This window comes from Halichoerus grypus, chromosome 7 (genome assembly GCF_964656455.1).
Source record: "Halichoerus grypus chromosome 7, mHalGry1.hap1.1, whole genome shotgun sequence".
Lineage (NCBI taxonomy): Eukaryota > Metazoa > Chordata > Mammalia > Carnivora > Phocidae > Halichoerus > Halichoerus grypus.
Window position 1 is genome coordinate 9,092,359 of NC_135718.1, and position 27,694 is coordinate 9,120,052.

The 27,694-nt window shown below is 46.5% G+C and overlaps 1 protein-coding gene and 1 long non-coding RNA gene across 2 annotated transcripts; one reads left to right on the top strand and one right to left on the bottom strand.

Annotated features, from left to right (window-relative positions):
* The first annotated feature begins 3,481 nt into the window (after positions 1-3,481).
* LOC144382531 (uncharacterized) lies at positions 3,482-12,361 on the top strand. The gene is made up of 4 exons (XR_013449581.1): positions 3,482-3,736; positions 4,357-4,531; positions 9,947-10,186; positions 12,201-12,361. It is a non-coding gene; the product is annotated as an uncharacterized LOC144382531 (long non-coding RNA).
* On the bottom strand, positions 3,844-27,694 carry LOC118521584 (scavenger receptor cysteine-rich domain-containing protein DMBT1). The gene is made up of 17 exons (XM_078077020.1): positions 27,454-27,694; positions 26,793-26,837; positions 24,653-24,682; positions 20,348-20,389; positions 19,362-19,400; positions 18,806-18,838; positions 17,566-17,598; positions 17,359-17,397; positions 17,139-17,177; positions 16,628-16,666; positions 14,664-14,702; positions 14,044-14,082; positions 12,242-12,553; positions 10,739-10,771; positions 10,034-10,209; positions 7,120-7,502; positions 3,844-4,553 (listed from the first exon to the last, which is right to left on the bottom strand). The coding sequence occupies exons 3-17, from the start codon at positions 24,666-24,668 to the stop codon at positions 4,262-4,264; spliced, it is 1,554 nt and encodes a 517-aa protein (XP_077933146.1). The 5' UTR covers positions 24,669-24,682; positions 26,793-26,837; positions 27,454-27,694; the 3' UTR covers positions 3,844-4,261.

Sequence of the window (27,694 nt, forward strand, 5' to 3'; positions counted from 1 at the left end):
CGCTACCCCAACACCCAACACCACCACGGATGTGTATCAGGTTCTGATAGAAGAGGCAACCACATTTCTGGATGCCCAAGGACATTCTACCTGACCCCCAGACACAGGGATTGGCTACACGGTATGCCCAGGGAGTACGCCCCGAGTGAGACAGCATCTCTACCCGCATCAGACGAGTTGTTAGGGGCCTGCTGGGTCTCCAGCTCCGAATGAAAACAGATCTTCCCCATTTTCTTTTCAATATTTCCATGTGGATCTTTCAAGCACTTGCCCCAAGTGGCCATGCAGTTGAGTCCCCTCCGTATTCATCTGTATGACTAAAGGGAGCTACTGCAAAGCTCTTCTCTAACCTAACGTGAAAGCACTTAAGAACGTAATTAGAATGGGCAAATCAAATTCAGTCGACAGCATTTAAAAACTGCCTGGTCCCTGGCCCACCCGCCATCTTTCTGCCAGGAGCTGCTGAGCCTGTGCGGGCGGCCGGGCGTGGGGGCTGCTCAGAGGCACGCCAGTGTAGCACCAAGGGGACTGTCCCATAGTGTGACTCAGGAGACAGTGTAAAACTCCAGCACCATGAGTCAGAAAACCCTTCGCAGTGCAGCTACTGAGTTATACCAATGCATCGGAGCCGTCAAATAATACACAGCGGAAGGGTTTTTTCTGCAGGAGAAACCGCAGTAAAGTAAGTAAAGGTCTGGAGTTGGTGGCCTGGGCTTTAGTCCTTCCACTTACCTGGTGGGTTACCTTGGCCAGGTCACCTTCAGCCTTGATCTCCACAATTTAAAACGGGGAAGGTAGCAACGGCCCCCCCTCCCCTCGCCAAGTGTTGAGATTGTGGGGATTAAATGAGGAAATGAGCTGCGGTCAGGGGTTACCTGTGATCCACTCGCTGCTGGTGGGGAGTCCCCACGGGCAGCCCCCGAGTCCTGTTTGAGAATTACTGCTCCCTCGGACCATACCTGGTACTGGCTGTCGTGCGCTGGGTCCCGGGGGGAAACCCCTGGTAGCGAGGTTTGTGGGGGAAGGATTCCTGGGGCGTGTGCCTAGACTCCAGCCCCGGAAGGGGGGAGGGAAGCGGGCCTGGGCAGGGGGTGGTGAACGGTGAAGCGGCGACAGCAAAAAGCCCGGCCACCCCCCGGAGCCCTTCAGATGCCCCCACGCCGGGGCGTGGTGTCCTGGCCCCATGAGTGCCTCTACCGACCAGTCATCGGTCGAAGGCTGCGAACGTGCACAGGGCAGCTGCATTGAGCTGAGGGAATCCCTGCAGAGCAGGGGGCTGGGAGCCGGCAGCCCCCCACACCGCCGGCAGCCTGAAGAACCACTGATTCCGCCGGGCCGAGATGTGCGCGTCACACCAGAGCGGTCACCATGCTCACTTCCTAAAAGTGCAGGATTTTCAGACTGTCTCACGGTGTTCAACTCTGACTCCATGTGGTATTCAAGAGACATACTTTTTTTTTTTTTAAGATTTTATTTATTTATTTATTTAAGAGAAAGAGAGAAAGGGCATGAGGGAGAAGGGGAGGGAGAAGCAGATGCCCCGCCGAGCAGGGAGCCCAAGGCAGGCTCGATCCCAGGACCCCGAGATCACAATCTGAGCTGAAGGCAGATGCTTCACCGACTGAGCCGCCCAGGCACCCCTCAAGAGACATGTTTAACAAAGCATTTCAGCAAGGCTAAAAGCAAAATGGGCAATGGAGTACCAGCATGTTCGAACAAGATGGGAGGGTCACCTCATTTCTACTGAGCAGGGTGGAAGCCAGGCTACCCTCGTGGCCTCTGCTGTCCCTCCCATGGGAAGGTGGAGTCACCTCGTTACCTCTGGGTTGGAGGGGTAGAGGTCTTGGCTCTCTACGAGGTCTCCTCTGACGCCATCCCAGAGTAGTCTCAAAGGGGTGGCTTATACCTGCCCACTGGGGTTGGAAGCCCAGGCTCCCTACCTGGTCTCCACCTGACATGGGGGGTGTTGGGGAGGCCCTGGTTACTGCGCAGAGGTGATAGCACCCTGGGGAGGGGAAGGAAGATGGAAGGGATCCTGGGGGCAGGTGGAAGTCTAGGCTCCCACTTCATCTTTGTTGGCTGGGCTGGAGGTAGGGCCACAGTTTTACCCATGGCTCATGGTCTCGCCTGGCTACCACTTTACCCGTCCTGTGGCTAGAGAGGGCAGGCTTCTCTTGGGGCTTTTTTTGTCTCCACCCATTGGTGTTTCTGGATTGCAGGTTTCTCCCTGTTAAGTGCGTTTTGATCCATAAAGCATGGAATGTCAGCAGCAGCCATGGCGTTCACGCTTCAACGTTCCTCAGAATCACCTGGAGTGCTATTGGAAAGGGCAGCTTCCTGGCTCCCATGTGCTGAACCGCACCCGGAGAAGCTCCCTGGAAGTTCACTGGACACTTATTTATTTATTCTTAAAAGGTCAGTCCTTTCATTGTCAACACTTTTCACGTTAGGCGTTTGTTAAAAGCCATAAGATTCTAACTTTGGAAGCTGTTAGCCTCCCACTTCCTCAACACATATGGGATAGATGCAGTTAATGGGTAGATAAGCTTCGGAAAGGAGAAGCTCTAGCAGCTCAGAGCTCCTTGGAAAACTCCTTAATTCATCTGAGGCATTCCTGTGAAATAGATGCCTGATGCTCAAATCATGTGACTGAAGATGAAGGTACTTGGTAACAAATGATTAACTTTTGATTTAAAGATGCTGTCTTCACCAGATTGACCAGCAACTATGTTTCATCAACTTCTACCAGGTATAAGCAGAGAACACCATCAAAATACCCATCAGCATCCTATTTTTATCAAGATGGCTATCGATGAAGGTCATGTTTGACATGAGACAGATGTTCCCCTTCAGGGGCAATGCCCACCCTCGGGTCATGTGTCAGATTTTCATCTCTTAGGACTTCAGGGTTAGCTCTCAGGCTCCCCAAAACCCTCTCCTCCTCCCTGGGAGACTTGATCATACTGTATTCTCATCTCATACATGCCCTTAAATGACAGAGATGGGAACAATTTCTTGGACTTCAGAACTCATATTTTAAATGTTGCTATTGAATATTTCTTGACAAGCAAAAAAAAAAAAACTGACTATGTCCAAGACTTTCTTTCTTTCTTTCTTTCTTTCTTTCTTTCTTTCTTTCTTTTTCTTTCTTTTTCTTTCTTTCTTTCTTTCTTTCTTTCTTTCTTTCTTTCTTTCTTTCTTTCTTTCTTTCTTTCTTTCTTTCTTTTTTTCTTTTCTTTCTTTCTTTCTCTTTCTTTCCTTTCCTTTCGAGAGAATCTTAAGCAGGCTCCATGTCCAGCACAGAGGACTTACACAACCCTGAGATTATGATGTGAGTTGAAATCAAAAGTTGGGTGCTCAACCAACTGAGCCACCCAGGCGCCCCAAGACAGTTTCTTTAAAGACAGCTTTGAGACAACTGAGTGCAGCCCAGGCCTCTTTCTGTTAAGATACAAAGAGAACTTGGATAAAGTGGGTGCTGCCTGCCTTTTCCATGAGGGTGTGGGATATGTGAATCTTCCTTTCTGTGTTCCTCAGGTTTCCTGTGTACTTCCCAGGTTTCCTATAAAGCTTGGAGGATCTGGGACACAGACTGAGTGTGCGGTAGCTCAGAAAGCAGTCACACGATTGTGTCTCCAACTCTTATTTGCTGTCAAAGTCAAAGCTGTCACCCAAACCCAACAAAGCAGAGGCACGATGTGTTCCCTCTGAAACAGGCAAGAAGAGCTTGTTTTGAGTAAGTGACAATGAGTAAATGAGCAAATGACATGTTCAATTCAACTAACCAGTTATTAGGGTTTAAAACAAAAAAGAACAGTGACTTCCCAACACTTAGTTTATTTTTCATAAGACTCTTTGCAAGATCTGAAAAGAAATTCTCACACCACCCAAAGGACAGAAACAAAAAGATCCATTTACTAGCATATGAATGTTAAGGAGTCAATTAAACAAAATCTTTAAATTATCAATCTGGTATATAGAGAGAACTCTGTTCTTTAGAACATGTACAGTTGAAGACAATGATCAAGTTCTTGGAAGTGAAGAATTAGAAAACACAGCATCTCCAGCCTGCAAAGTGACTGCCTTACAACTTTAATAATCAGAGAAGGTTTATGTAGCAACAAACCTCAGAGAGAACCTCCTTAGCTGTTTCTTCTATCTGTCACTCTGGGGACAACTTCTGATTTGTCAAACTTATGACTTTGCTGCAGGGAAATAGGCTTTGCTTTCTAATAACAGATTCGTGTGAAAAGTGGAGAAATCACACAACGGTCTTACTCCGACCAGTCCCTCTGTGGATTTCCAGTGGCCCCACCACTTGGAAATGTTCAGTCTGCTCTTCTGGGGTCTCCACAGGGCCTGCATCCCTCCTACTCCGCTCTACACAGCCCTGGGAGCAGCGGGAAGAGTGGTCCCCCACTTTGCACACAGCGACCTCACACTGCAGGTAGACGACATCATAGTTGCTGAGAAAGTTGAAGGCGTTGAACTTGAACTGGGCCGTGTTCTTCTGCTGGGAGTGCAGGTTGACGTAAGTATTGTCTTTGATGCACCTGATAGAAGAAAACCCTCAGCCACAAGGATTAACTTGAAGTATGGTGGGAATTCACTCTGACTCGAATAATCAGACTGATGAATTCCAAACAGAGTTCTTCCCACTACCCACTCTTTCTTTTATAAACTTAAAACACTACCATGAGTAGAAAAACCACTGTTCCTGAGCAGAAATAGAAGGTAACAGTAAAATAACCATAATAAAAAACGAACAAGGTAATTAAATTCTAGCTAGAGCTGTTGCCTTCTAAAGGCCTACTCTATTTTGCCCAAAGGGGAGATTAAAGGTAGTGGTTGTATTATTTGAAGGTGAAACTTAGATTATTTTAAAATATGTTAGTCAGGGTGCCTGGGTGGCTCAGTCAGTTAAGCATCTGCCTTTGGCTCAGGTCATGATCCCGGGGTCCTGGGATTGAGCCCCAAATCAGGCTCTCTGCTCAGCGGGGAACTTCCTTCTCCCTCTCCCTCTGCTGCTCCCCCTGCTTGTGCTCTCTCTCTCTGTCAAATAAATAAATAAAATCTGTTTAAAAAATGTATTTTGTCAATCCTAACATAACTATGGAAAAAGTTAAGGAAAGAAGTATAAATGATCCATCAAGAGAGGAGATAAAACGGAATAATATAAAATGTTCCATTAAAACCAGAGAAGGCAGCAAAAGGAGAGTGGGGGTAGAAACAAAGAACAAATTCAACAAACAGAAAACAGTTACCAAGATGGTAGATTTTCATCCAACTATATCCATAATCACTTTATTTTAAAAAAATATTTATGTATTTATTTGAGAGAGAGAAAGAGAATGAGAGTGTGAGCTGGGGGAAGAGGGAGAGAGAGAATCTTAAGCAGGCTCCATGCTCAGTGTGGAGCCCAACGTGAGGCTCAGTCTTATGACCCTGAGATCATGGCCTGAGCTGAAATCAAGAGTTTGATGCTTAACCCACTGAGCTACCCAGGTGCCCCTCAATAATCACTTTAAGTGTGAGTGTTCTAAATATGCCAATTTAAAGATACAGACTGCCAGAGTAGATAAAATGAAAACAACAACAAGAAAACCCAAGATCCAACTACTGTTGTCTATAAGACATCCACTTTAAATATAAAGACCTAGAAAAGGGATGGAGAAAGATTTACCATGCTAATACTAATCAAAAGAAAGCCGGAATAGCTACATGAATTTGAGACAAAACAGAGTTCAGAGCCAGGACAGCTATCAGGAATGAAGAGGGGTATTGCATAATAATAAAGGGATCAACCCTCCAAAAGGAACAAGCCTTAATGTATATACAGGTAACAACAGAGTGTCAGAATGCGTGAGACAAAAAGTAATGGAACTGCAAAGAGAAATCTACAAGCCCACTGTGTTGGCTGGAGACTCCAGCACCCCTCTGTCTGTAATGGACAGATCCACCAGAAAATCAGGAAGGATACTATTGATCTGAAAAGCACCACTGATCAGCTAGACCTAGGGATATCTATAGAACACTCCATCCAACAACAGCAGGATACAATCCTTCTCAAGCCCATGTGGAACATTCACTGAGACGGACACCTTCTGGACCATAAACTACACCTTAGCAAATTTACAGAAAAGAAATCACACCAAACACATCTTGTGATCACCACGGAATTGAACTGGAAATCAGTCACAGAAATGTTGCTGGAAAATTCTTATTCGGAAATGAAACAACACACTTCTAAGTGACCCAGAGGTAAAAGAAAAAGTCTCAAGAGGAATTTAAGAAATATTTCAAACTGAGTGAAAATGAATATAAAATTTACCAAAATCAAATGCATGAATTGGAAAAGAAGAAAGATCTATAATCAATAGTCTAAGACTCCACTCGAGGAAATTAGAGAAAAAAAGAGCAATTTAAACCTCAAGCAAGCAGAAGAATAAAGTGTTGGCTGTTACATTCTGGCACCAAACCGTGCCTCCCTCCTTGATCTATTTGTAAGGAGAATTGAAAGGGAAGAGCTGTCTCGTTCGGAGACTCAGTGCAGTTTAAAGCCTCATCTGTGCACCTCCCCTGCTATGGCTCACGCCACCTCTGCACGGTGCTGTGTCTTGCCCATCTCCGGGCTTTTGGAAACAGGTACCACGATGATGCTTCCCACGTGGCTCTCACCACTTTAAAGCTCCCATCCGTAAGTGATGGGATTTTTGTCCTTTCGCACTGGTTGCCAATTGCCTGTCCATAATAAGTGTTTTGCTCCTGTGAGGGGGCAAAGGAGCTACAAAGGCAAACAACATCCCAAAATTCTCATTTGGTGAATCCTTTGTTTAACCAAAGGAGCAAGAATAAATCTCACCACTCTAAGAGTTCAGGCTGAGAAAACCCACCAGCCCATTGAGGTAGGACAGACGCCCTGAGAGCCTGAACCATGAATGGGGAGTGTAATAAAGTCATAAAACACAAAGGGAAGGGAGGCACGGGTAAGAAAGGGTAAGATAGGACAACAGGGTCTCGGACAACAAGGGCTCTGCCCAGTTGAGAAGCAACAGGTCCCCCAAAGGAATGTCACATGAATATAACAGCCAATGCTAGAGTGCTTTCTATTTTCCTTACCCATGCCGGATCAAATCGTACTTGACAGTCGTAAAATCATGGGGATCTGGAGAAGCCACGCAGGTATCCACGAAGAGCCGCAGGCTGGGGTTGGGGCTATGGAGCGTGGCCTGGAGGAAGACCGCTTTCTTCTGACTGGCATAGTATGGCCCCATTTTCCTCACATACTGGGACATGGGCAACTCAAAGAAGGATACGGACACGTCATAGCCAACGTTGTCCCTGGGGACATCAGCCCCTGGGATGATTTCAACTTCAGAAGGGCCATCCACCCTGCAGGTGAACTTGAGCTGAGGCACCCTATGCCGCATGAAGACTCGGCCGGGGTGGCCCTGGATCCGGCCTCTGATGGAGTTGGAGTAGCTGAGGGAGCCGAGCCCTTCCTGGGAGGACGAGAGGGGAGTTTCTGGCCAGTGCTCCCAGCTCCTTTACAAACACCTTTCTGCATGGGCAGAGGCCTCTCCTTCACACCCCTGCTTGGTGCCAACTCGCCGATGAGCTGGAAGCCAGAGGCCTCGGGCCCGCAGTCTGTGGTCCCTCATGCCCTGATGGGGTGACCTTATGTCCTTGCTGCCTGGAGTTTGGGTGCATGCCAGGAGCCCCCAGTGTGTGAGCCTGGACTCCCTTCTTCCCTCTGTGAGGGCTAAAGCTGCACTGGTGTGAGGTGGGGCAGGGGCTCCATGCTAGCTACTTGGTGCTCTCTCTGCCAAAGTCCTCCCCCATCCCATCCCCCATCCCGTGGTAGTCTCAGGCAAGCACAGACCATGGCCCACTGGTGCTCTTCTCCTCTCTTCCGGCTCCTTCCTCTGCTTGGCCCCAGACCCGTTCTGGCTCCTTGTGAGCTGTGGGCCTGGCCCTGCTCAGCTTCAGTCTCAGCCGTGCTCCTTCAAATCCAGCACGACTTGAAGGGCTAAGGGGGTGCTGAAGGCCACCATGCAGAGTGCCATAGTCTCTGGCAGCCCGGTCCCCACAGCCCTGTGTGCTGTCCAGAGACTCAGCCTGCCCCATGACGCTGGTTCAAGGAAGCCTCTGTTTGTGTGACTCAGATCCCTGACGTTCTGCCTGGAACCTCTGAGGACTGCCCTGTCAGCTCAAACCAGGTCTGCCTTTCTAGGCCTTTCCTTTCCTGCTCATCCCCCGCTGGCGCTTCCCAGTCCCATTATGAAATTTTTAATACAACAAAGACACTCTTTATGTTCTGCTTGAATAACTGTGCTTTATCCATAAAAACAGATTTTTTTTTTGCCCCTAAGAGCAAGTATCTCCCTTGCCCCTTGAAGCATATCTCGCCCTGATGCACAGCTTAGAGGAGAAGTCAACTCCTTGCCCACACGGCCCTGCCCCTTCCCAGGGGACCTAGCACTTCCCGGTGCTGATGGCCTCCGGCCTCTTCCTCGAGCCCTCCGAACTTGCTGCTGCGGGGCCTGGGTGCTGGCTGCCCCCTGCCGGGAGCGCTCCTCCCGCTCCACTCGACCTAGCGCCATCTCCTTCTTCAGGTCTCGGCTCCTTGGCCACCCGATTCCAAGTGGCCTTCCTCCCACCCCACATCATTTCCTCTTCCCTTCCTTGTTTTGCTGTCTTCTGAGCATCTGTAAAATGATTCTCCAATGTGCACTTGTTCAGTGCCTGTCTCCCTTTTCTCGAATGTGAGCGCTGTGGAGCCGGACCCCGTCAGTCTGGTTGGCCATTGTGTCCTCAGCACCTAGAAGGTTGCTCAGCCACTCACTGAAATCACGCGTTCTGTGGCGGTGTGTTCGCCGTGGGTGGCCCGGGACTGGCCGTCACCCTGAGGGGTTCCTGCCCTGCTGTGTCCTCTCTCCCCCGGGAGGTGAGAGCTGGGCCAGCCAGGGCCACAGAGGACAGCGGCAGGGTCCTCTCTGACGGCCTAGAGGCTTCCGTGGTGCCTGCCTCCCCAGACACTGGGGGGCTTCCGGCACGGCCCCTGGGGCAGAAACCGCTGAGTTAAAAACTAGACGTTTCAGAGCAAAAAGGGTAAGAATGACCGTGACAATGGATCGTGGATCACCACATCAAAAACCAATGATGTATTGTATGGTGACTAACATAACATAAAAAAAAAAAAAAAAAAAAAGAATGACCGTGATCTGCATAACCAAATAGACAAAATGTGAAGTAGGGAATCAAAGTGGTCACTCGGCATCATGCAGACTGTTTGAATGAATTAACCTCCAACCGCTCCAAAGGTTTGCTGTTTTTGTGTGTGTGTCTAAATACGGATACAAAAGAGAGGAACAACGTGGAGATCCTGTCGTGGAACAGGTTACATTGTTAGATGTACTGAAAACAAGGATTTTGTAGTTAGACACTTCCTATATCCCTGGTCTACTTGTTTCTTTAACTTCAGTGACATTGTTCTGTGAAATAAGCTGGTGGTTAAGGAACAGGAAATAAACATAAGCATTTCATTATCCCCACCTGTCCTGGATATGTGCTCTCTAGATTGGGAAATACAGCTAGTTGCCTGGTTAGAACACAGCAGTCAGATAGATCATCTGTCCTCCCCCATGCCCAGCACTGTGGTCTGCCCAGAGGACGACGTGTGCACTGAAGGTGAATAAAGAAGCATGTGGTGGAAAATGCTTGGCTTTGGAGCTAAGAGAACAGCATCCATCATCCATCCATCCATTGGTTGTTTACCCATCCATCAGTCCATCAGCACTCAGCACTTAATACTGTGTATTCCAAATTCAGTATGTATTCCAAATTCCCAAAAAGAAGGAAGATTTCAGACAAATGAGTGAGTGTTCCAGGTCTCACTGAACTCAGAAACAAAATCAGGGTGGTGCCTTTCCTCTGTCCCTACCAGGTTTTGAACAGGTGGCTGAATTTTCCAAATAGCTCTCCTTGGCCTCCATCCACAGAAGGGTACCACCAACTCGCAGCAGTTTCTCACCTGTCTGACGGTGCCACAGCGACCATAGGGGATGCTGAAGATCAGGTAGCGCCCGGTGACTTGGGGGCGGCACAGCGCATCATTTAAGCGGATGTCCCAAGAGGAGTAGCCCAGCCTCCGGAGATAGCCTCGGTCAACGGTGACTTGGAAGAGGTGAGGCAAGCAGGAGAGCAGGGCTGCAGCAGGAGGGGCATGGGGAGAAACTCACAAAGGATTTGCCACACTGGACGTGTAGGTCCGGGATGTGGGTGTGTGCTTACTTTATAAAGCATGGGCGCTGCCTTGGGTGGGGGCTGGCTCAGCTCTCATCACCCCTTGACTTGACTTTCACTGACTTTATTATGTCCCTCCTTTTCCAAAAGTCACACCACATCATGGGAATCCTACCCACGGCACATGTCCCACGGTCTGAGTCAGAGCCTTGTCTAAAGATTTGAAGGACAGCCCACTTCCCATGTTGAGGACACCCGAGGTTGAACGTACATCTATCTGAGGCTTTGTATGAGAGGTAGTTTGGGAAAAGAGAGTGGAAGCAAAGCGGGAGGGAGCATGGGTATTAAGGGGTTTCTTCCCCAGCCCCCTAAAGCCCACAAGGAGATGGAGATGCCACAGTTCTCAGCAGAGACACAGAAAAGCCCATTCTTTCTCCCCGGGACAGCTGCTCTCTGAGCTCCCCCTTCCCGCAGCCTGGAGGGGTGGGCTTACCCTTGTCCTTGGGTATAGCAGAGGCAGCTGGACCTGGTGAGGGGAGATGGGTGAGAAACCAGTGTTAGCTGGGCAGACACACCGGATGAGGAGGCGTAGCCGGCAGTAGACAGGCAGTGGGGGGAAATGGGCTCGTTCGGTTTAGCTATTACAGCTGGAATACAATGGCTTGAAAATACTCCAGGGCGATGGGGAGGGAAAGAGGGCCCAGGGCCTCCTGATGGAGCTGTGGGGGAGGGATCTCTGCGTGTGTCAGGTAGTGTTGAGAATACTGGTGTCATCAATGCCAAGATTTGTTAGAGCAAGGGAAGAGTCAATATAGACTTTGCAGGTTCTAAACACCATCGTCTGTATGAATCTGGCTGATGTCCCTTCCCATGCACATGGCATGCTTGGGATCTCAGGCTGGGACATAGGCAGTCTGTGGCCCTCAAAGGCCTCCCTAGCCCAGAAGCAAGGCAGGACAGTAACCCAGGGCCAGGGCCCAGCCCAGGGAGCATGGCTGGCCACATTCACTCAACCCCTTCAGATACTCTTGGCCCCAGACCTCTGGTCCTTCTGTCGCTATACCCAATGGAAAGGAAACCCCTTGGTGTATAATCCAAGAGTGGAAAATGAATTACTCTTTGTAGTGGGCCTGCTGACAGCAGAAGGGATGGCTGGAACTGTGAACAGACACAGCGAGAAAGTGAGGATCCTGGAGATAAGGATCCCAAGACCCCAGGCCGACTCTTACTCATAAGGCTCTCTGCGGGATGGTTTGTCTCTGGGGGACTCTGGTGGTTTTTCTATTTATGATCCATTTCTACTTAGAACAAGAGTACCTCCCACATAAAGATAAAAGCACTGGGAGTGATTCCTTTGTTTACCTGTAAAAAACTAAGTATGGAACAGACAAAGAAGCTCGGACTTGTTCACCAAATCTTATAATTCCGTCATTTTTTGAGATTTATCTGGGTAAATTTAGGACAAATATAAGAAAGTACTACTCCACACAGGAGAGGGTCGACCTCTGGAGGTCAGAATGCCAAGACGGGTATCGGGTAGTAATAAAAAGTACTCCAGCAAAGGGACAGGCCAAATCTTGGATGAAAGGAACACAAAGGGAGCCCAGGATATTGTGGGGTTCGGACTCCTGAGGACTGGGTCAAGGGTGTCCACCTAGGATAGTGCCCTTGATGACCTTGTCAGAAATTGAAAAAGGGTCTTTGTGGTCTGACTGATAGCCTCAAGTTCTATGTCCTTAATCACTGCATTATACTGGTACTTCTTCCTTCGACCTCAGAATCTCGTAGCCCTGTTTCAGAACAAATATTGCCCTGAATTGGAATTGGACAAAACCGATGAATAAAACCACAAAGCTGTGCCATGAAAATATTCAGCACAGCGGTTGTGTGGCAAATACGCCCTTGCTATCCTAGCAGAGGGGCGCCTTGGCCGACGTGCTGTCCCTTGACCTTAGGAGCGCTGGCAGGGGACGAGGCACGGAGCCCGGGGACACACCTGCGCAGATCACGCCCGCGTCCTCCCGGTGCTGGCAGTTGTGCTGGGCCCAGCCCGAGTGGCCGCAGCGGCCCAGCGCGTCCTCGGTGCCCGCGCAGCGCACGTTGTCCAGCAGGATGGGCCCCGAGCCCGGGCCGAAGCGGCAGCGCCCCGGGGCAGCGAGCGCGCGGCCACAGCCCAGCAGGCGGCACACGACGCGGGCATCCCTGATGTCCCAGTGGTCGTCGCACACCGTGCCCCACACGCCCTGGTGGCGGACCTCAACCCGGCCCTCGCAGCGGCTGTGCCCGTCGGCCAGGCGCAGGGGCGGGTCTGCGGGAGGACAGAGAGCGAGTCAGGGGACAGCGGTGACAGGCGCGACCGCCGTCCTCCAGTGCCCCGCATCTCTGGGTCGTGCGTCATTTGCCACGGAAGCAATGACACCGCAGTGAGAGCCACCCTGCCTGGTGGTGCTGCCCTCTCTCTCTGTCTCTCTCTCCTTCCTTTCCTCCCCCTCCACCCCTGCCGTGGCACTCCCTCTCTCATAAAAATTCAAACCTGCATTAACCGAAGCCCTCAAAGAACATCGGATATTGTCAGCCTAGTTGCCCAGATACCCAAGAATTTAATCCTTAAACAAAAACACTAAAAACCAAAAGTAAACAAAATGGCAAAAAACTCCAATCTTGGGAGAAGTGTTGAGGCGCTGGCTTGACTTAGCGAACAAATCCATCCTACGAAATTTCTTTTACTCCTGATGAATAAAAACCCACATCTGAACTGTAAAAAGTGTCTTCTGTGACCTCGCTCTTCCACTTCCAGGTGTTCACTCTGGATAAATGAAAACAGCTGTGCACTGAAAGATTTGTACATAGCAGAATTCTCCACTGGAGACAAAAACTGGGTAGCACCCTTATGTCCCCCCGCAGGAGAGGGGATAACCTGCAGAAGATCCACCCCATGGAATATTCGTAAGCAATAAAAAGGAGGAAAGTACCAATATAAGGAACCATCTGGACAAATCTCAAAAACAATTTGTTAAGCAAAAGAAGTCAGACACAAAAGAGCACATCTTTGATTGCATTTATATGAGATTCTAGAAAAACAAATCTAATCTACAAACAGAAAGCAGACCAGTGGTGCCTGGGGGATTTACTGCAAAGGGACATGAAGGAACTGTTCTGGGTGATGGGAACCCTCCATGTCTTCATTGTGCCGGTGGTTGCACCGTTGGCTACATTAGAAAATCTCACAGACGTTTGCAATTCATTGTATATAATTATACTTCAAAACAGGGGATTTAAAAAGTAAAAATTATTTTACAAATCTATATTATGTTGGTGGAGCCACACCCATAGATGTGTGTAAAATGATTTGTCTTCGTATAAAGTGGTTGCTGATGACTGTTTCCAACTTCCTGCTCTCTTTGGTCCATAGAAGATGTTTAGTGAATGCTAATGAACACCACTAGCTGTGGTTTCTCTGTGGCTACAGTATCCTGGTTTAGGATAGTTGTTTGCTCCTCATCTAATTTGTTGCTGTGATATTGGACCAAGATAACCATGTTTGTGGGAACTGTGAATAAAGGCAAATCTCTCTTTGGTGAGGTCCCAGGAGGTGAATGTGGGGCTTCCAACCCACAAAGGTGTGTGTGTGTGTGTGTGTGTGTGTGTGTGTGTGCGTACACACATCTGTGTGCACATATCTACTTATTAGCTCATAAAAGTTTTCTGTAAAGAGAAGCAACTTTGAAAAAAAAAAAAGACCCTAACGGTATTAAAAATGATTTGATAATTTAAGTGCTTAGAACAAACACAACTTACCAGGTAAAGGGGTCATGTCCTCGCCAATTGAAATTGTAACTGTAAAAAGAAAAACTTAGCTTAAAAAAATGCATATCCTCAAAGTCACATATTTATATTCAGAACCACACATTTTCTCGAGGTTTAGACACTAGTCGTTTTGTTTGAGTTTCTGCTTAGGTTTAGGTGCAGAAATACCGTCCACTAAGTTTTATTTTCTTATCAAAACATAGCAAGTGGTGTGTCCTGTTTATTCTCCAAAAAGAAAATAATTTGATAAATGGTCAGAAAAGAAGCCTTATAAATATACAGAATTTTTATAGGAAGAATATAAAAGCATTAGATTTTGTAGGAAAAATGTTTATTGGGGTGGCCTATGTGAGTCAGGTCAATATAAACATATTTAAAAACTCTAAGGAATAAAATAATTTGATCAGGACAATTAAATGAAGAAAACCAATCAGATTTCTCAGAAACATTTTTAGATAAGAAGAAGATCATATCTGAGAGACGTAATTCCATGTGAAATATACAGAAGGAAGCAAGGTAGGAAAAGTAACGATGGATTTTATGATAGAGTACGGTTGTATAAATTACTATACAGCTAAGGGTTACTGTAGGAACAGGCATATGATCTTTACCAGGTGATGATGTCACTTTTGTTGAAATCAGATTTATGGCTGCCAAAAAAAAAGAGAGAGAGAAAAAAATTGTTTCCAGTAAAAAAGAAAGCATTAATATTGCATGTCATTGAAATTTTACACTGTACACTATAAGTTTATGAAAATGAGCCTGATCCATAAGCTGCGTAGACTAGAATCCACCCTGCTTATTTATCTTGTGGACTTACACATCCAGGAGTAAAATGGCAAATGAGAAGTTGGCATTTTGCCAGATAGGTGAACAACTCCCATTTGGAGCATCCATGCTATGTCCTATAATTTACATCTTGAATCCCTACAACAGCTGTGCCAGGGAAATATTGTCAGTGTTTTAGAGATAAGGAAGTCGAGACTCAGAGAGCTTGTAAACATGCCTGGGACATTTTCAGTTCTGACCTGAGAGGCCCCAAAGCATACACCCTTTCTACAGCGCTCTGCCTTTCAGGAGCATAAAATGTGGGTGTTGCATTCATTCTGTGTGCTGTGAGGGGAATAGGGATAAGGGGGAAGGAAGGTAATGGGCTAATAATGGCCACCACATCTACCCTTCACTCTGCGAGGCAGGAAGTGATTTTGCTGTCATGATTTCATAAAGGAAGTAAAGTGTGTGAGTGACTCCTAATCTGTGTGACCATCAACACAGCTACCATCAACCAGGTCTGCAAAGAAAAGCTCACCTCATGTGACGTCAAGAGCCAGTGAGAATGACCAGAGAAAGAATCTTCTGCCAAAAATGAGGTCGTGGTGGGGCCAGGGAAAGAAGGAAGGGAGGGAGGGATGGAAGGAGGCAGGAGGGAGGCAAACAATCCTTAAATATAAGTAAGAGGAAAGTTCTAAACTTGGTTTCACTGCTTTTTACACCATTATGTCTTCAAATTAACGAGGACTTGAAAAGAAAGGAAAGAAATAAAATACAAGAAAGCAGTAGGCCTCGCTACTGAAGAGCTCAGTATCTGCTCCATCAGATGGAGTCACATAGACAGGTTCATCAGCAAAGCCTGGGAGCAGAGAGGAAGTTGCATGGGAGCTGGGACACCCAGCTTGCCTTGCTCTGTGACTGTTGTGGACTGAATTATGTCCCCTCAAAATTCACATGTCAAAGCCCTAACCCCCAGTGTGGCTGTATTTGGAGATGGGGTCTCTGAGGAAGTAATCATGCTCAAGTGAGGTCATAAGGGGGGCCCCCATCTGATGGGACTAGTATCCTTATAAGGAGACATACCAGAGTGCTCTCTCCACACCCCCCCCCCCCAGAGAGCATATACTGAGGAAGGGTCCTGTGAGCACTCAGTGAGAAGGTGGCCATCTTCAACCCAAGAGAAGACGCTCACTAGACACCAACCCTGTTGGCACCTTAATCTTGGACTTCTAGTCTCCAGAACTGTGGAAAATAAATTTCTGTTGTTTAAGCCACATGGTTTGTGATATTTAGTTATGGCTGCCTGAGTTAAGACAGTGGCAAGTTTCCTCCTCCTCTGGGCCGCATTTTCCTCCAAAACGAAGGTAGTGGTTCAGCATTTTACTCCTCGAATGTGGCCCATGACCAGCAGCATGGGCATCACCTGGGAGCCTGTGAGAAATGCAGAATCCAGGCTCCACCTGGAGCCACGAAATCCGAAACTGCATTTTAACAAGTTCTCCAGGCCGTCCACTTATACACTGACATTTGAGAATCGCTGCCATGGGTCATCTCTATGGTATCGTCCAGGGTTGACACTTAATGCTATTTTATCCTACTCATCCTGTCTCCGCATCTGCCTCCACGGTGTTCAGAATCATTACCACCGTTGGCTCCAGAGGCCTGGAACCAACCAGACCTCCCTCTCCTCTCTCCTGACCTCTCTTGGGGAAATAGGAAGTGTTTTCTCTGGGTGTGTCCACTCCTGCTGGGCTGCGGTTTCTCAGTCACTCACCAGGGGCACCGCAAAGAGCAGAGAGCATACCTGGTGAAGGCGCCTCTTCTCCTGGAGTGGGGGTTGTATCTGCAAACAAAGAAGAATCAAACTCAAATATCAATGAAAAGACAATGGAATGTTTTGGTTTGAACGACAGTGTGGTAGAAGATGGAATTGCAAATGGGTAGAACCAACACTATCACAATACAGTTCTCTTGCATTGGGTGTGCGGGATGGATCAAAGCATCACCTGTAACATAACACAGACCACCAAGCGAGTGGACGTGTGGAGCCCCTGCCCTTGCCTCCCATGGACACATCTGATTAAGACCAGGGCAACAAGCAGAGGGTGTTTCCTAGCGGAGGGACCACTCCTGTGACTATGGATGCATGAAGAGAACATGAAGCTTCATTTCTGTGAAAAGGATGCTGGGACTTCTGTTCCCATCAGCGCTTCTGCGACAGACAAAATATTCAGTATCTATGTTCATTTGCTCAACAGAAAGAGGGAGAGTTGATCATATTTAACTTAAGAAATGTGACAGGCAGAGAATATTACCAGAGGGCGTGTCTGCTTCTGCTGAAGTTGAAGATACATCTGTTTAGGGACAGAGAAAATAGGATACTTAAAAACGGGAGAAAGGACACTTCAGTGTGTCTTTTCATTCAGTCTACTTTGTGGTCAACATGGTCATCATGTGGGCTCATTTCCTAAATAGAACATGGCAAGTGAGAAACTGGTTTCATTGATTTAAACCACACAACAAGAGAGCATTTACCAGAGGGAGAGGTCACTTCTGCTGAGGTTGAAGAGGTATCTGTAGAAAAAGAGAAGAAAAGACCTAAACACCAACAGAGAGGAGAGGACTCCTGGGGGTCTGTTCTTACTGAGGCTGTGCTGGGGATAAACTTTCCATAGAACAGCCTAGCCTAATGAATGGAACTCCAAGAAGAGGCACTTAATGGGGCAGGAGACAGTGTCTTACCTGGTGTGGCGGTCACAGCGGTTGCTACTGAAGCTGCAGGTGAAGAAAAATAACAAGGCAGCAATAAGACACCCATATCAGGCATACATGTTTGTAAGATACAGGAGACGTAAAGGTGGCCATCCTAGATCAGTATGACTGTCCTGTCTTGTCTTCTTGCTTTCCAGACAGGGGCTATGGCAGGACATCCCTAGATCCTCCATTGCCTCTAGGCCACCACTCCACTCCTTGGGTCTCCATTCCTCTTGCCCACCCTTTACTTCTCCCCTCAGAGAAGGTGGACATTACCTACTCAGAGGGCAACAACCATTGGTCCAAGTTTCTCCCAATATGGGCTAGTCTCACAAAGATTCTGTAATTGGAAGGATTCCTTTGCCTGGTCCTCTCTCCTCTCCTCAAATGGTTGGAAGACAGTGACAGAGGAAAGGGCGAGCTCTATAGACCAGAGCTTTCTCTAGGTGGGCTGTCCCAAGACCCAGACTGCGGGTAAGGAGGGGGTGGCAGGTCCATTTGCCTCTTGTACTAAGAGTTGCCCTCCAACCAAACCTTCTCAGTAATAAAGGCCATATTTTGGTATTGACTCTGGTGTTTTATTTAATTCTTTAGCACTTAGAGTAGGCGAGAGCACCCTCTTTATTGTCCTCCTCATAAATAAACCTCTAACACTCTATTTGTAAAACTGTTCACCCCAAAGTCACATCAGGAACTCCTCAGATAATTGCAACCAGCATCACTCAAGATTATCATACAAGACTAAAGTTACTTGTTACTGTGGTTGACTCTGTATCCCTCAATACCTTGGCACAGAGCCTGGCACGTGACCATCCTCGCCGAATGCTGGATGAATGTCTGAGGAGGATCAATCAAAGCCATGGCTTGACTCCCCACCATCTTGCCAACACCCACACTGTGGTTGGTCTCCAGGAGAAACTCCCACCATGGGCAGTTGACGATAGACCACCAGTCAGTCCAGTGAGTGACTTATTTTTGAGTTTGGGAATTGGCTGAACTATTTTCCCTTGGCCCATGCATTTAGCTGGGCTGCCCAGAATTCATTCACCATCACGGGGTACAGAGGTGGCCCACGTGAGTCAGGTCAGTATAAACATATTTAACAACTCTAAAGAATACAATAACTTGATTGGGACATAAACAATTGCATAATGAGCTCCCTGGAAAATCAAATAAGATAATTTATAGCAAGTAAGATGGATAGAGCCCACAATAACATAAAAATTACCTGTTGAGGTGGTTACAGTAATACTAAAAGATTCTGGAAATGAGAAAAGGCAATTGGTCAAAACCTGCTAAATGGCAAAAATACTTGTTTTATAGTTAACTCGTTTTCTTCTCTCCGTCCCTGGAGCATAGAAATCAAAGACTTCATTTATTTAATCAACAGATTTTGATTCATCAATCTCCTCTATGGCAGACACTGTGTTAGATGCTGGAGTCAAACAATAAAGACAGCGAGACAGGGCTCCTGTTCTGTCAAAGTGCAGCTGTGACCAGCGCTATGAAGGAGAGATATGTGATGCTCTGAGAACCTATGACAGGTGATCTCACCTGGCCAGTGAGTTCCCCTCTCTGTCTTCCTGAGAGGCACCACCACCACCTCATGCCTGGCACAAGGTCTGGCCCAGACTGGGCACTCCACTCAAAGACTGTGACAACCTGACACTCCTTCCCTCCGCACCCCACCCCCCCAAAGCTGTCTTGGTTTTGGCCCTGGTGACATGGCACAGGCAGTCTTGTTGACCCATCTGCCTACATTTGCAGAGGGCAGAGGGCATTACCAGGTGAAGAAGTCACTTCTGCTGAAGTAGAAATTATGCCTAAATAGGAAACACAAACAGGAAAACCAGTCAATCGATGAGAAAGTTTTTATGCATTTTCTAGTTCTACACAATCTGCCTTTCCTAAGATCTCTTCTACCTGGTTTTGTTGTTGGAAAAATTCAAGTGTGAGGACTAGTCATTTCCCAACCTCCTGAATAAAAATTAAGGCACCCAAAGCAAAACATGAACTGTTATAAATAAAAACTTTCCTGAAATGGAGCATGTTTCCCTGCCCTGTCCTTTTATTTTTATTTTTTTTTTAAGATTTTATTTATTTATTTGACAGAGAGAGACACAGTGAGAGAGGGAACAAAAGCAGGGGGAGCGGGAGAGGGAGAAGCAGTCTTCCTGCAGAGCAGGGAGCCCGATGCGGGGCTGCCCTGTCCTTTTAAACAGAAGACATAGTCCACCCTGCATGATTCAGGCTCATGGGGAAGAAACCACTGTGACTCAGGGCTGTCATACAGGGGTACCTCAAAGGATGTTGAGGTTAGTGGGCACTTTGGGTCCATATTGGAATATTTAGAAAGTCTGGTGACATTTACTGGGTTTCTGAACACTTCTCTGGCTATCAGATGATCTGTTAGCATTTCCTGCAGTTGCCACTGTGGCTGTCATATGAGCAGCTCTTCTCCTTCCCCAGTTTGTTGTCTTTCATAATATACAGTCAGTGGGGAGACCAGATAGCCAGTTGTTACTCGTGTGTAAGAAGTAAAAACAACAGGCTCTGTGAATACTTTCATGTGAGCTTGAATGTTGGGACCTAAACTTGGCTGTGTAAAGGCCCTCGGTGTCTATTTCTGGATTCGAGTCTATTTTCCAAAGGATTGATTCAGCCAAGCGACCTCCGGACAAATAGTATAAGTGTACTATCTAGGTAGAATTTCAACACAGCAATAACCCCTAAAGACAGGAAGAGGACAAATCAGCAGAAAAGTTGTTACCAGTTCCAAGGACCAAATCTGTGGCTGCAGTGGAGTCAGGAACTGTCAAAACAAGCACAATTCAAGGAAATTTTAATTAAATACCTTCCTTGTCCATCAAGTTCATTGGTAAATAATATTTTTTTTAACAAAATCACCCTGTTTACAAATTCTGCCCCAACGGTGTTCATATTTGATTATGCTCTGTTCCTCTTTGATTTTCCTGTTCTCTGTATCATTGAGCTAAGGGAAATAAATAATGAGGAAAGTGGTATTTAGGTTTGGGACCCAAGAGACCTGGGTTCTAGTCTCTGCTCTTTGTGTAACCAAGTATATGACTTTGGACAAGTCCCTTTGCATCTCTCAGCTTCCTCTGCTGTATCTGAAGGGCTAGTCCATGGACTAGCAGCATCTGCATCACCTTGTTAGAAATGCAAACCCTCAGGACCCACCCCAGAACTACCGAATCAGAGTCTGCATTTCAAAAGATCTCCAGGCGGGGCACCTGGGTAGCTCAGTCTGTTAAACCTTTGACTCTTGGTTTCCGCTCAGGTCATGATCTCAGCGTCGTGAGATCCAGCTGTGAGTCGGGCTCTGCACTCAATGGGGAGTCTGCTTGAGATTCTCTCTCCCTCTCCCTCTGCTCCTCCCACTCATGCTCTCTGCTCTCTCTCTCTTCCTCTAAAATAAATAAATACCCAGTAGTGCAATTGCTGGGTCATAGGGTAGCTCTATTTTTAAATTTTTGAGGAACCTCCACACTGTTTTCCAAAGTGGCTGTACCAACTTGCATTCCCACCAACAGTGTAAGAGGGTTCCCCTTTCTCCACAACCTTTCCAACATTTGTTGTTTCTCTCCCTGTCCATTTTTGCCATTCTAACTGGTGTAAGGTGGTATCTCAATGTGGTTTTGATTTGAATTTCCCTGATGGCTAATGATGATGAACATTTTTTCATGTGTCTGTTAGCCATTTGTATGTCTTCTTCAGAGAAGTGTCTTTTCAGCCAAGATGTCCATCAACAGATGAATGGATAAAGAAGATGTGGTATATATATACAATGGAATATTATGCAGCCATCAAAAGGAATGAGATCTTGCCATTTGCAATGACGTGGATGGAACTGGAGGGTGTTATGCTGAGCGAAATAAGTCAATCAGAGAAAGACATGTATCATATGACCTCACTGATATGAGGAATTCTTAATCTCAGGAAACAAACTGAGGGTTGCTGGAGTGGGGGTTGGGGTGGGAGGGATGGGATGGCTGGGTGATAGACACTGGGGAGGGTATGTGCTATGGTGAGTGCTGTGAATTGTGCAAGACTGTTGAATCAGAGATCTGTACCTCTGAAACAAATAATACATTATATGTTAAGAAAAAAAAAAGAAGATAGCAGGAGGGGAAGAATGAAGGGGGGGAAATCGGAGGGCGAGACGAACCATGAGAGACAGTGGACTCTGAAAAACAAACTGAGGGTTCTAGAGGGGAGGGGGGTGGGAGAATGGGTTAGCCTGGTGATGGGTATTAAAGAGGGCACGTTCTCTATGGAGCACTGGGTGTTATGCACAAACAATGAATCATGGAACACTACATCAAAAACTAATGATGTAATGTATGGTGATTAACATAACAATAAAAAATTTTAAAAAATTTAAAAAATAAAACAAAAAAAATTTAAAAAATTAAAAAAAACAGAGAAGCGTCTTTTCATATCTTCTGCCCACTTTTTGACTTGATTATTTGTTTTTTGGGTGTTGAGTTTGAGAAGTTCTTTATAGATCTTGGATACTAGCCCTTTATCTGTAGTGTCATTTGCAAATATCTTCTCCCATTCTGTGGGTTGCCTCTTTGTTTTGTTGACTGTTTCCTTTGCTGTGCAGAAGTTTTTTTATCTTGATGAACACAGATGTAGTGAAAAGAAGGGCCATATGCACCCCAATGTTCATAGCAGCAATGTCCGCAATAGCCAAATTGTGGAAAGAGCCGAGATGCCCTTCAACAGATGAATGGATAAAGAAGATGTGGTCCATATATACAATGGAATATTACTCAGCCATCAGAAAGGATGAATACCGGGGCGCCTGGGTGGCTCAGTCGTTAAGCGTCTGCCTTCGGCTCAGGTCATGATCCCAGGGTCCTGGGATCGAGCCCCGCATCGGGCTCCCTGCTCAGCGGGAAGCCTGCTTCTCCCTCTCCCACTCCCCCTGCTTGTGTTCCCTCTCTCGCTGTGTCTCTCTCTGTCAAATAAATAAATAAAATCTTTAAAAAAAAAAAAGAAAGGATGAATACCCAACTTTTACATCAACATGGATGGGACTGGAGGAGATTATGCTAAGTGAAATAAGTCAAGCAGAGAAAGTCAATTATCATATGGTTTCACTTATTTATGGAACATAAGGAATAGCATGGAGGACATTAGGAGAAGGAAGGGAAAAATGAGGAGGGGGGGATTTGGAGGGAGAGATGAACCATGAGAGACTATGGACTCTGAGAAACAAACAGGGTTTTGGAGGGGAGGGGGGAGGGGGGATTGGTTAGCCCAGTGATGGGTATTAAGGAGGGCACGTACTGCATGGAGCACTGGGTGTTATACAAAAACAATGGATCGTGGATCACCACATCAAAAACCAATGATGTATTGTATGGTGACTAACATAACATAATAAAATTAAAAAAATAAAATAAATCTTTAAAAAAAAATAGATCTCCAGGTGATTTATTTGAACATTGACGTTTGGGAGGCACCAAGCATCCAAATGGAGATGCCTCTAGCCCTAGAAATAATTGGCACAGGCCAGGAAGAAACCAGACAGCAATGCCCATGTAAAGGGTTCCTTTTCTGCTCAACCCCAGACAATTGGTGCCTTGACAAAATTCATGCTAGCACTTCCTATCCTCTGGGTTCTCCAAAAGAGCTTGAAATCTGGACTTTTATATGAAATTGCTCATTTGTAAAATGTGGTATTAAAAGAAAATTAAACATTGCATAGGCAAAACTCTATTGTCTGAATCAAAACCTCTCCCTGCATTGAAACTGGCCCAATGGGCTGCCTGTTTGTGATTTCAGGTCTGAACAGTCTCTAAGGTTTCTTCCAAATCTTGAAAAAAATGTTATACGGTGATGGTGCCATATTGAACTTGACCTTGCCCGAGAGAGCTAGCAGCTGATTCTCACAAATCCAACCACGAAGAGACAAATTGATTTCATTGTCTGATTTTCTTAGAGGTCAGTTTCTCCCAAGCCTGGCAGAGGGCTCTGAGATTTTGGAAAAATGGACCAAGAACTACTTTCATGAGTGTTTACTGTTGGAGAAAACTTGACTTGATTTGTTTTGAGATGGTATTTCTCCAACTTACTTAGCCATATATTGATCAACTCAAGCCCTAGGATGGTCCCCAAAGTCCCCAAGAGGGAAGTTTACAAAAAGACACATGTGTTGCTTAAATCAGAGCCAAGTCGGACTCAGCAGACATTAGCTCACACATCCCTTAGTGGTGTGACCACCAAGCTCCTGTCACCGTGTGCTTGCACTGGTGTGTGCCACCTAATCTCCAGGACAAGCTTCCTTATCCTGTTCTACAGATGAAGAAAGGAGGCTCTGGGAGGTAAGGGAACTTGCCCACTGTCACCCAATTGGTTAAGGCTAGAGCCAGAACATAAGCCAAGATTCTTGGGCTCCAAATTCTGTGATGCTGCATTTCTACTATCAAGGTTTCAGTGGTCAAAGAAATTTGAGAAACACTGGGTCAAGCCAAGTGTTAAAAAAGATCCTTTACCACAGGTCTTGTCCGAGACTTTAATGGACTAACAGACTGTGAATCTTCAAGACAAAGATATGGTATTTCCCCAACTTATTTAGTCATGTAAATTATATCTAAAAATTTGCATTTGACTGGGTTGATGTACTGTGTTGTGAAACACACATGGGAGAGGTGGTACTCTATTATTTTCTGAAAATGCAGATTACAGGGATAACTTTGCCCATGATGCCCAAAGTCCTGTGCTGTTAAAAAAATGAACTCATTGAATTCCCAAATGTGTGAATCTGAAGGAGGCTCATGTCACTGTAACTTGATCTCAGAGACCTGCAGGTACACCAAGGGCCAAGGGTGCACACTGGGCAAATGATGTCCTCCATACAGAAGGGATGTAAGCCCTATCTGTCCAAGTTACTAGGCATCCAATGAATATGTGAGCGCCTTATATTAGTTTGATATGAGCTTGATATTTAGTTTCTGGGGATGTATAAACTTTAACCCTAACCATATGCAAGACCATCCAGCCATCTATGATTTATATAAAGCAAGAACGAAAATAAAATTACCAGGGGAAGTGGTCATTTCTGTGGCTGATGCTGAAATTGTAAAACAAAAACAAAACCAAAATAAGAGAAAATCCAAACAAAAATCCCACCCATGAACAGAAAATTTAGAAGATACCTTTTTACTTAAAACATTTATGCTCCAGATGTACTAAAATTAGACACAAAAATGACTTCTGAAATGTGAAATTACAAATAAGAAAGGCCTCTTGAATGAGACTGAATTGGAGCTAGGGCTTTGTGAAGGTGGAGGTGAGAATCATCATTGGTTGTGAGGACAGTATCATCTCCCCGCATGAGTCAGAAAGGTTGTTTCTCTGATGCCGTGCAGAGCAAATATTTCCTAGGGTTGAAAAGTATAGAAATCTTTCTAATTCTGACCTTAGGTTTCCAACACTGATTGCTCATTTTCACCAACCTAACATCTAGTTTATACCATAGCACCAAGGTCTGACTACGAAAGGAGAGTGACTCCTCAACATAATCAAGCATACTATGACTCCTGATTCAATGTTACCTTTGTGAATGACCTATTGTGGTTGAAATGCACAAATGATCCTGACCCCTCGCCCTGGTAAGGAAGCCCGATGAGGGCAGGATTGTCATCTGCTGTGCTCACTTCTACGTCTCCATGTAGAGTTGTGCCTGGCACAGGGAAAGAGCTCAAGAACTGTTATATAAATGGATGTATTCACTGAATCCTATCATTCTTGTCTTTGCTCTATAAAATTAAGATAAGCCGGGCAGTGGGTATTTTCATTTCATCTGACTTGGTTTTGTAATCCTACTTGTTTGGCAGCCCGAGATAACGTGTATGTGGGCTGAATTAAATAAAGGAGAAAGGGAAACCATCTCAAACCACTGAGGCCCCAAGGAAATAGTACTGATGGTTTCACAAAGGGACTAGGTGAGAGGGACTGGGTTTTGTTCATGGAACTCTCCAAAGCAGCACCACAAAGGCAGTTTTAAGGCTCAAAACATAATTTTAAGCCAAAGACTAGGAAGAGCAATTACGCCAGTGGGTGGATAACAGGGAATCTGGTAAATCCTTGACGAGGGCAGAGACTGAGGGCTCTAAAGTGAACTCCTGAGTGTAGGTTCAAGCATTGGGTAGGTCAGCAAATTAAGAGGGGCTAAGAAGGACCCGGAGGCTTCTTGGAGCCAATGTTGAGAACGGACAGTGAGCAGGTGTTTGGAGGACCCCGAGGGGACATGAGCTTCCTCACATTCATTTCCAGGTCCCCCTCGCCTACCCCCAGAGCCATGGCTCTGGCAACATCAGGAGAAAGTCAAAAGAGTGAGTCCTTGAGCCAATGACCCTGGCATCCTCACGGTGGTCACAGTTGTGGATAGGCAAGCCCGGGTGCCTAGCATGGCCTCATTGCCCCGGCACTGCACATCGTCCAGGAGGATGCTCCCCACACCCTCCCCAAAGCGGCCATTCCCCAGGGCTCCAATGCCCTCCCCGCAGTCCAGCTGCCGGCACACGACGTGGGCCACACTGGTGGCCCAGAGGTCATCCCACACGGTCCCCCACCTGCCGTTGTGGTATACCTTCACGCCAACTTGATGACGGACAAGTCTGGGGAAGACTCGGGGTTGCTACCGGAACAGAATTAGCTCTTGTGGCAAGTAATTCCTAATAGGACTTTTCTGCAGTTTTTACCATAGCCAACCCTGAAGTCCAGTACTCTACCATCTCTCCCTTCCTCTTTCCAAGCCCCATAGGGAAAAGTTAAATTAGTGCTTACAAATGTAGCAACTGGTTTTTCCAGGCTAGCTCTGATTTCAGATACTTTATTCCTTCATTCCTTATCTTTGCATTTGAAGGATAATTGCAAAGGTAAAGATAGATACTGATTTTAGAACTGGATCATTAAATTGCTAAGCAACAGCATGGAAATGGGTCAAATTCAACCTTTCATTATTTTCTTTAGGCCAAACTCATACACTGGCCCAGATTCACAGTTGGATAAATTTTAGAAGCAGAGACTAGACCAGGAGCCAGCCCTGCTTGCAACCTCTCCCTCTGTGTCCGGCCCAAATAACCCGCAGGCACTGACATTCCTGGCTGTAGCCTCAGGGAATCCACTAGAAAGAGTCAATAGCTAGCAAGCCCCGAAAGAAGCAGTAAAAGGCTTACCGACTGTAGGATCTGTTTCTGTTGGTTCTGGGACAGCTTCCGTAGCTGAAAGAGATAACCCAAGGCCCTCACGTTAGCGCAGGTGCACATTTGCAACACACTGGCGGGCACAGCAGCTGAGTGGAGTGTGAACCCACATCTGTGCCAGTGTGCTGGTTCAGGATGGCCTGGCAGAGGCAACTGGTTCTAAGACCAACTTTCCCCCAGCTGGTGAGACCCCGGCTTATGAACACTAATCGGAAACATCTATCTGAGCTTTTCCAGGGAGGAGCCATCAATAGTCACTCAGACCTGAAGCTACAAAATAGGTCAGATGAGCATCTGATGCCGTTTTGATTCAGAGTCTCATTGAGAGATACCATGACTTGTTTGTAGCACCAAAGGCTCACTCTATGGATTAAAAAAACTACCCAACGGGGCGCCTGGGTGGCTCAGTCGGTTGGGCGTTTGCCTTCGGCTCAGGTCATGATCCCAGGATCCTGGGATCGAGTCCCGCATTGGGACCCCTGCTCAGCGGGGAGTCTGCTTCTCCCTCTTCCCCTCCCCCCTGCTTGTGTGCACTCTCTCTCTCTCACTCTCACTCTCTCTCTCAAATAAAAAAACAAACAAAAAACAAACAAAAAAACTACCCAACAACAGGGTGGGATAGAGCTCTCCTCACCTCGTCTGCATCTTTACCCATCTGGGGACCTTGTCTCCTGGAACCCTCTGAGGAGGGGGTGGCTCTGGGCCGTGGGGTGGGGGGTCACAGATGTTTGTTGCATACACCAATTACTAGCAAAAGGTAACCAAGCAGGGTTTTTAAATGTTCATTCAGCTTTTTTGAATGGTTGCATAAAACTGTCCCTAATGGGAAGAAAATCCCCACTTGGGCAATCAGCGAATCAGGAGAGCATTCATAT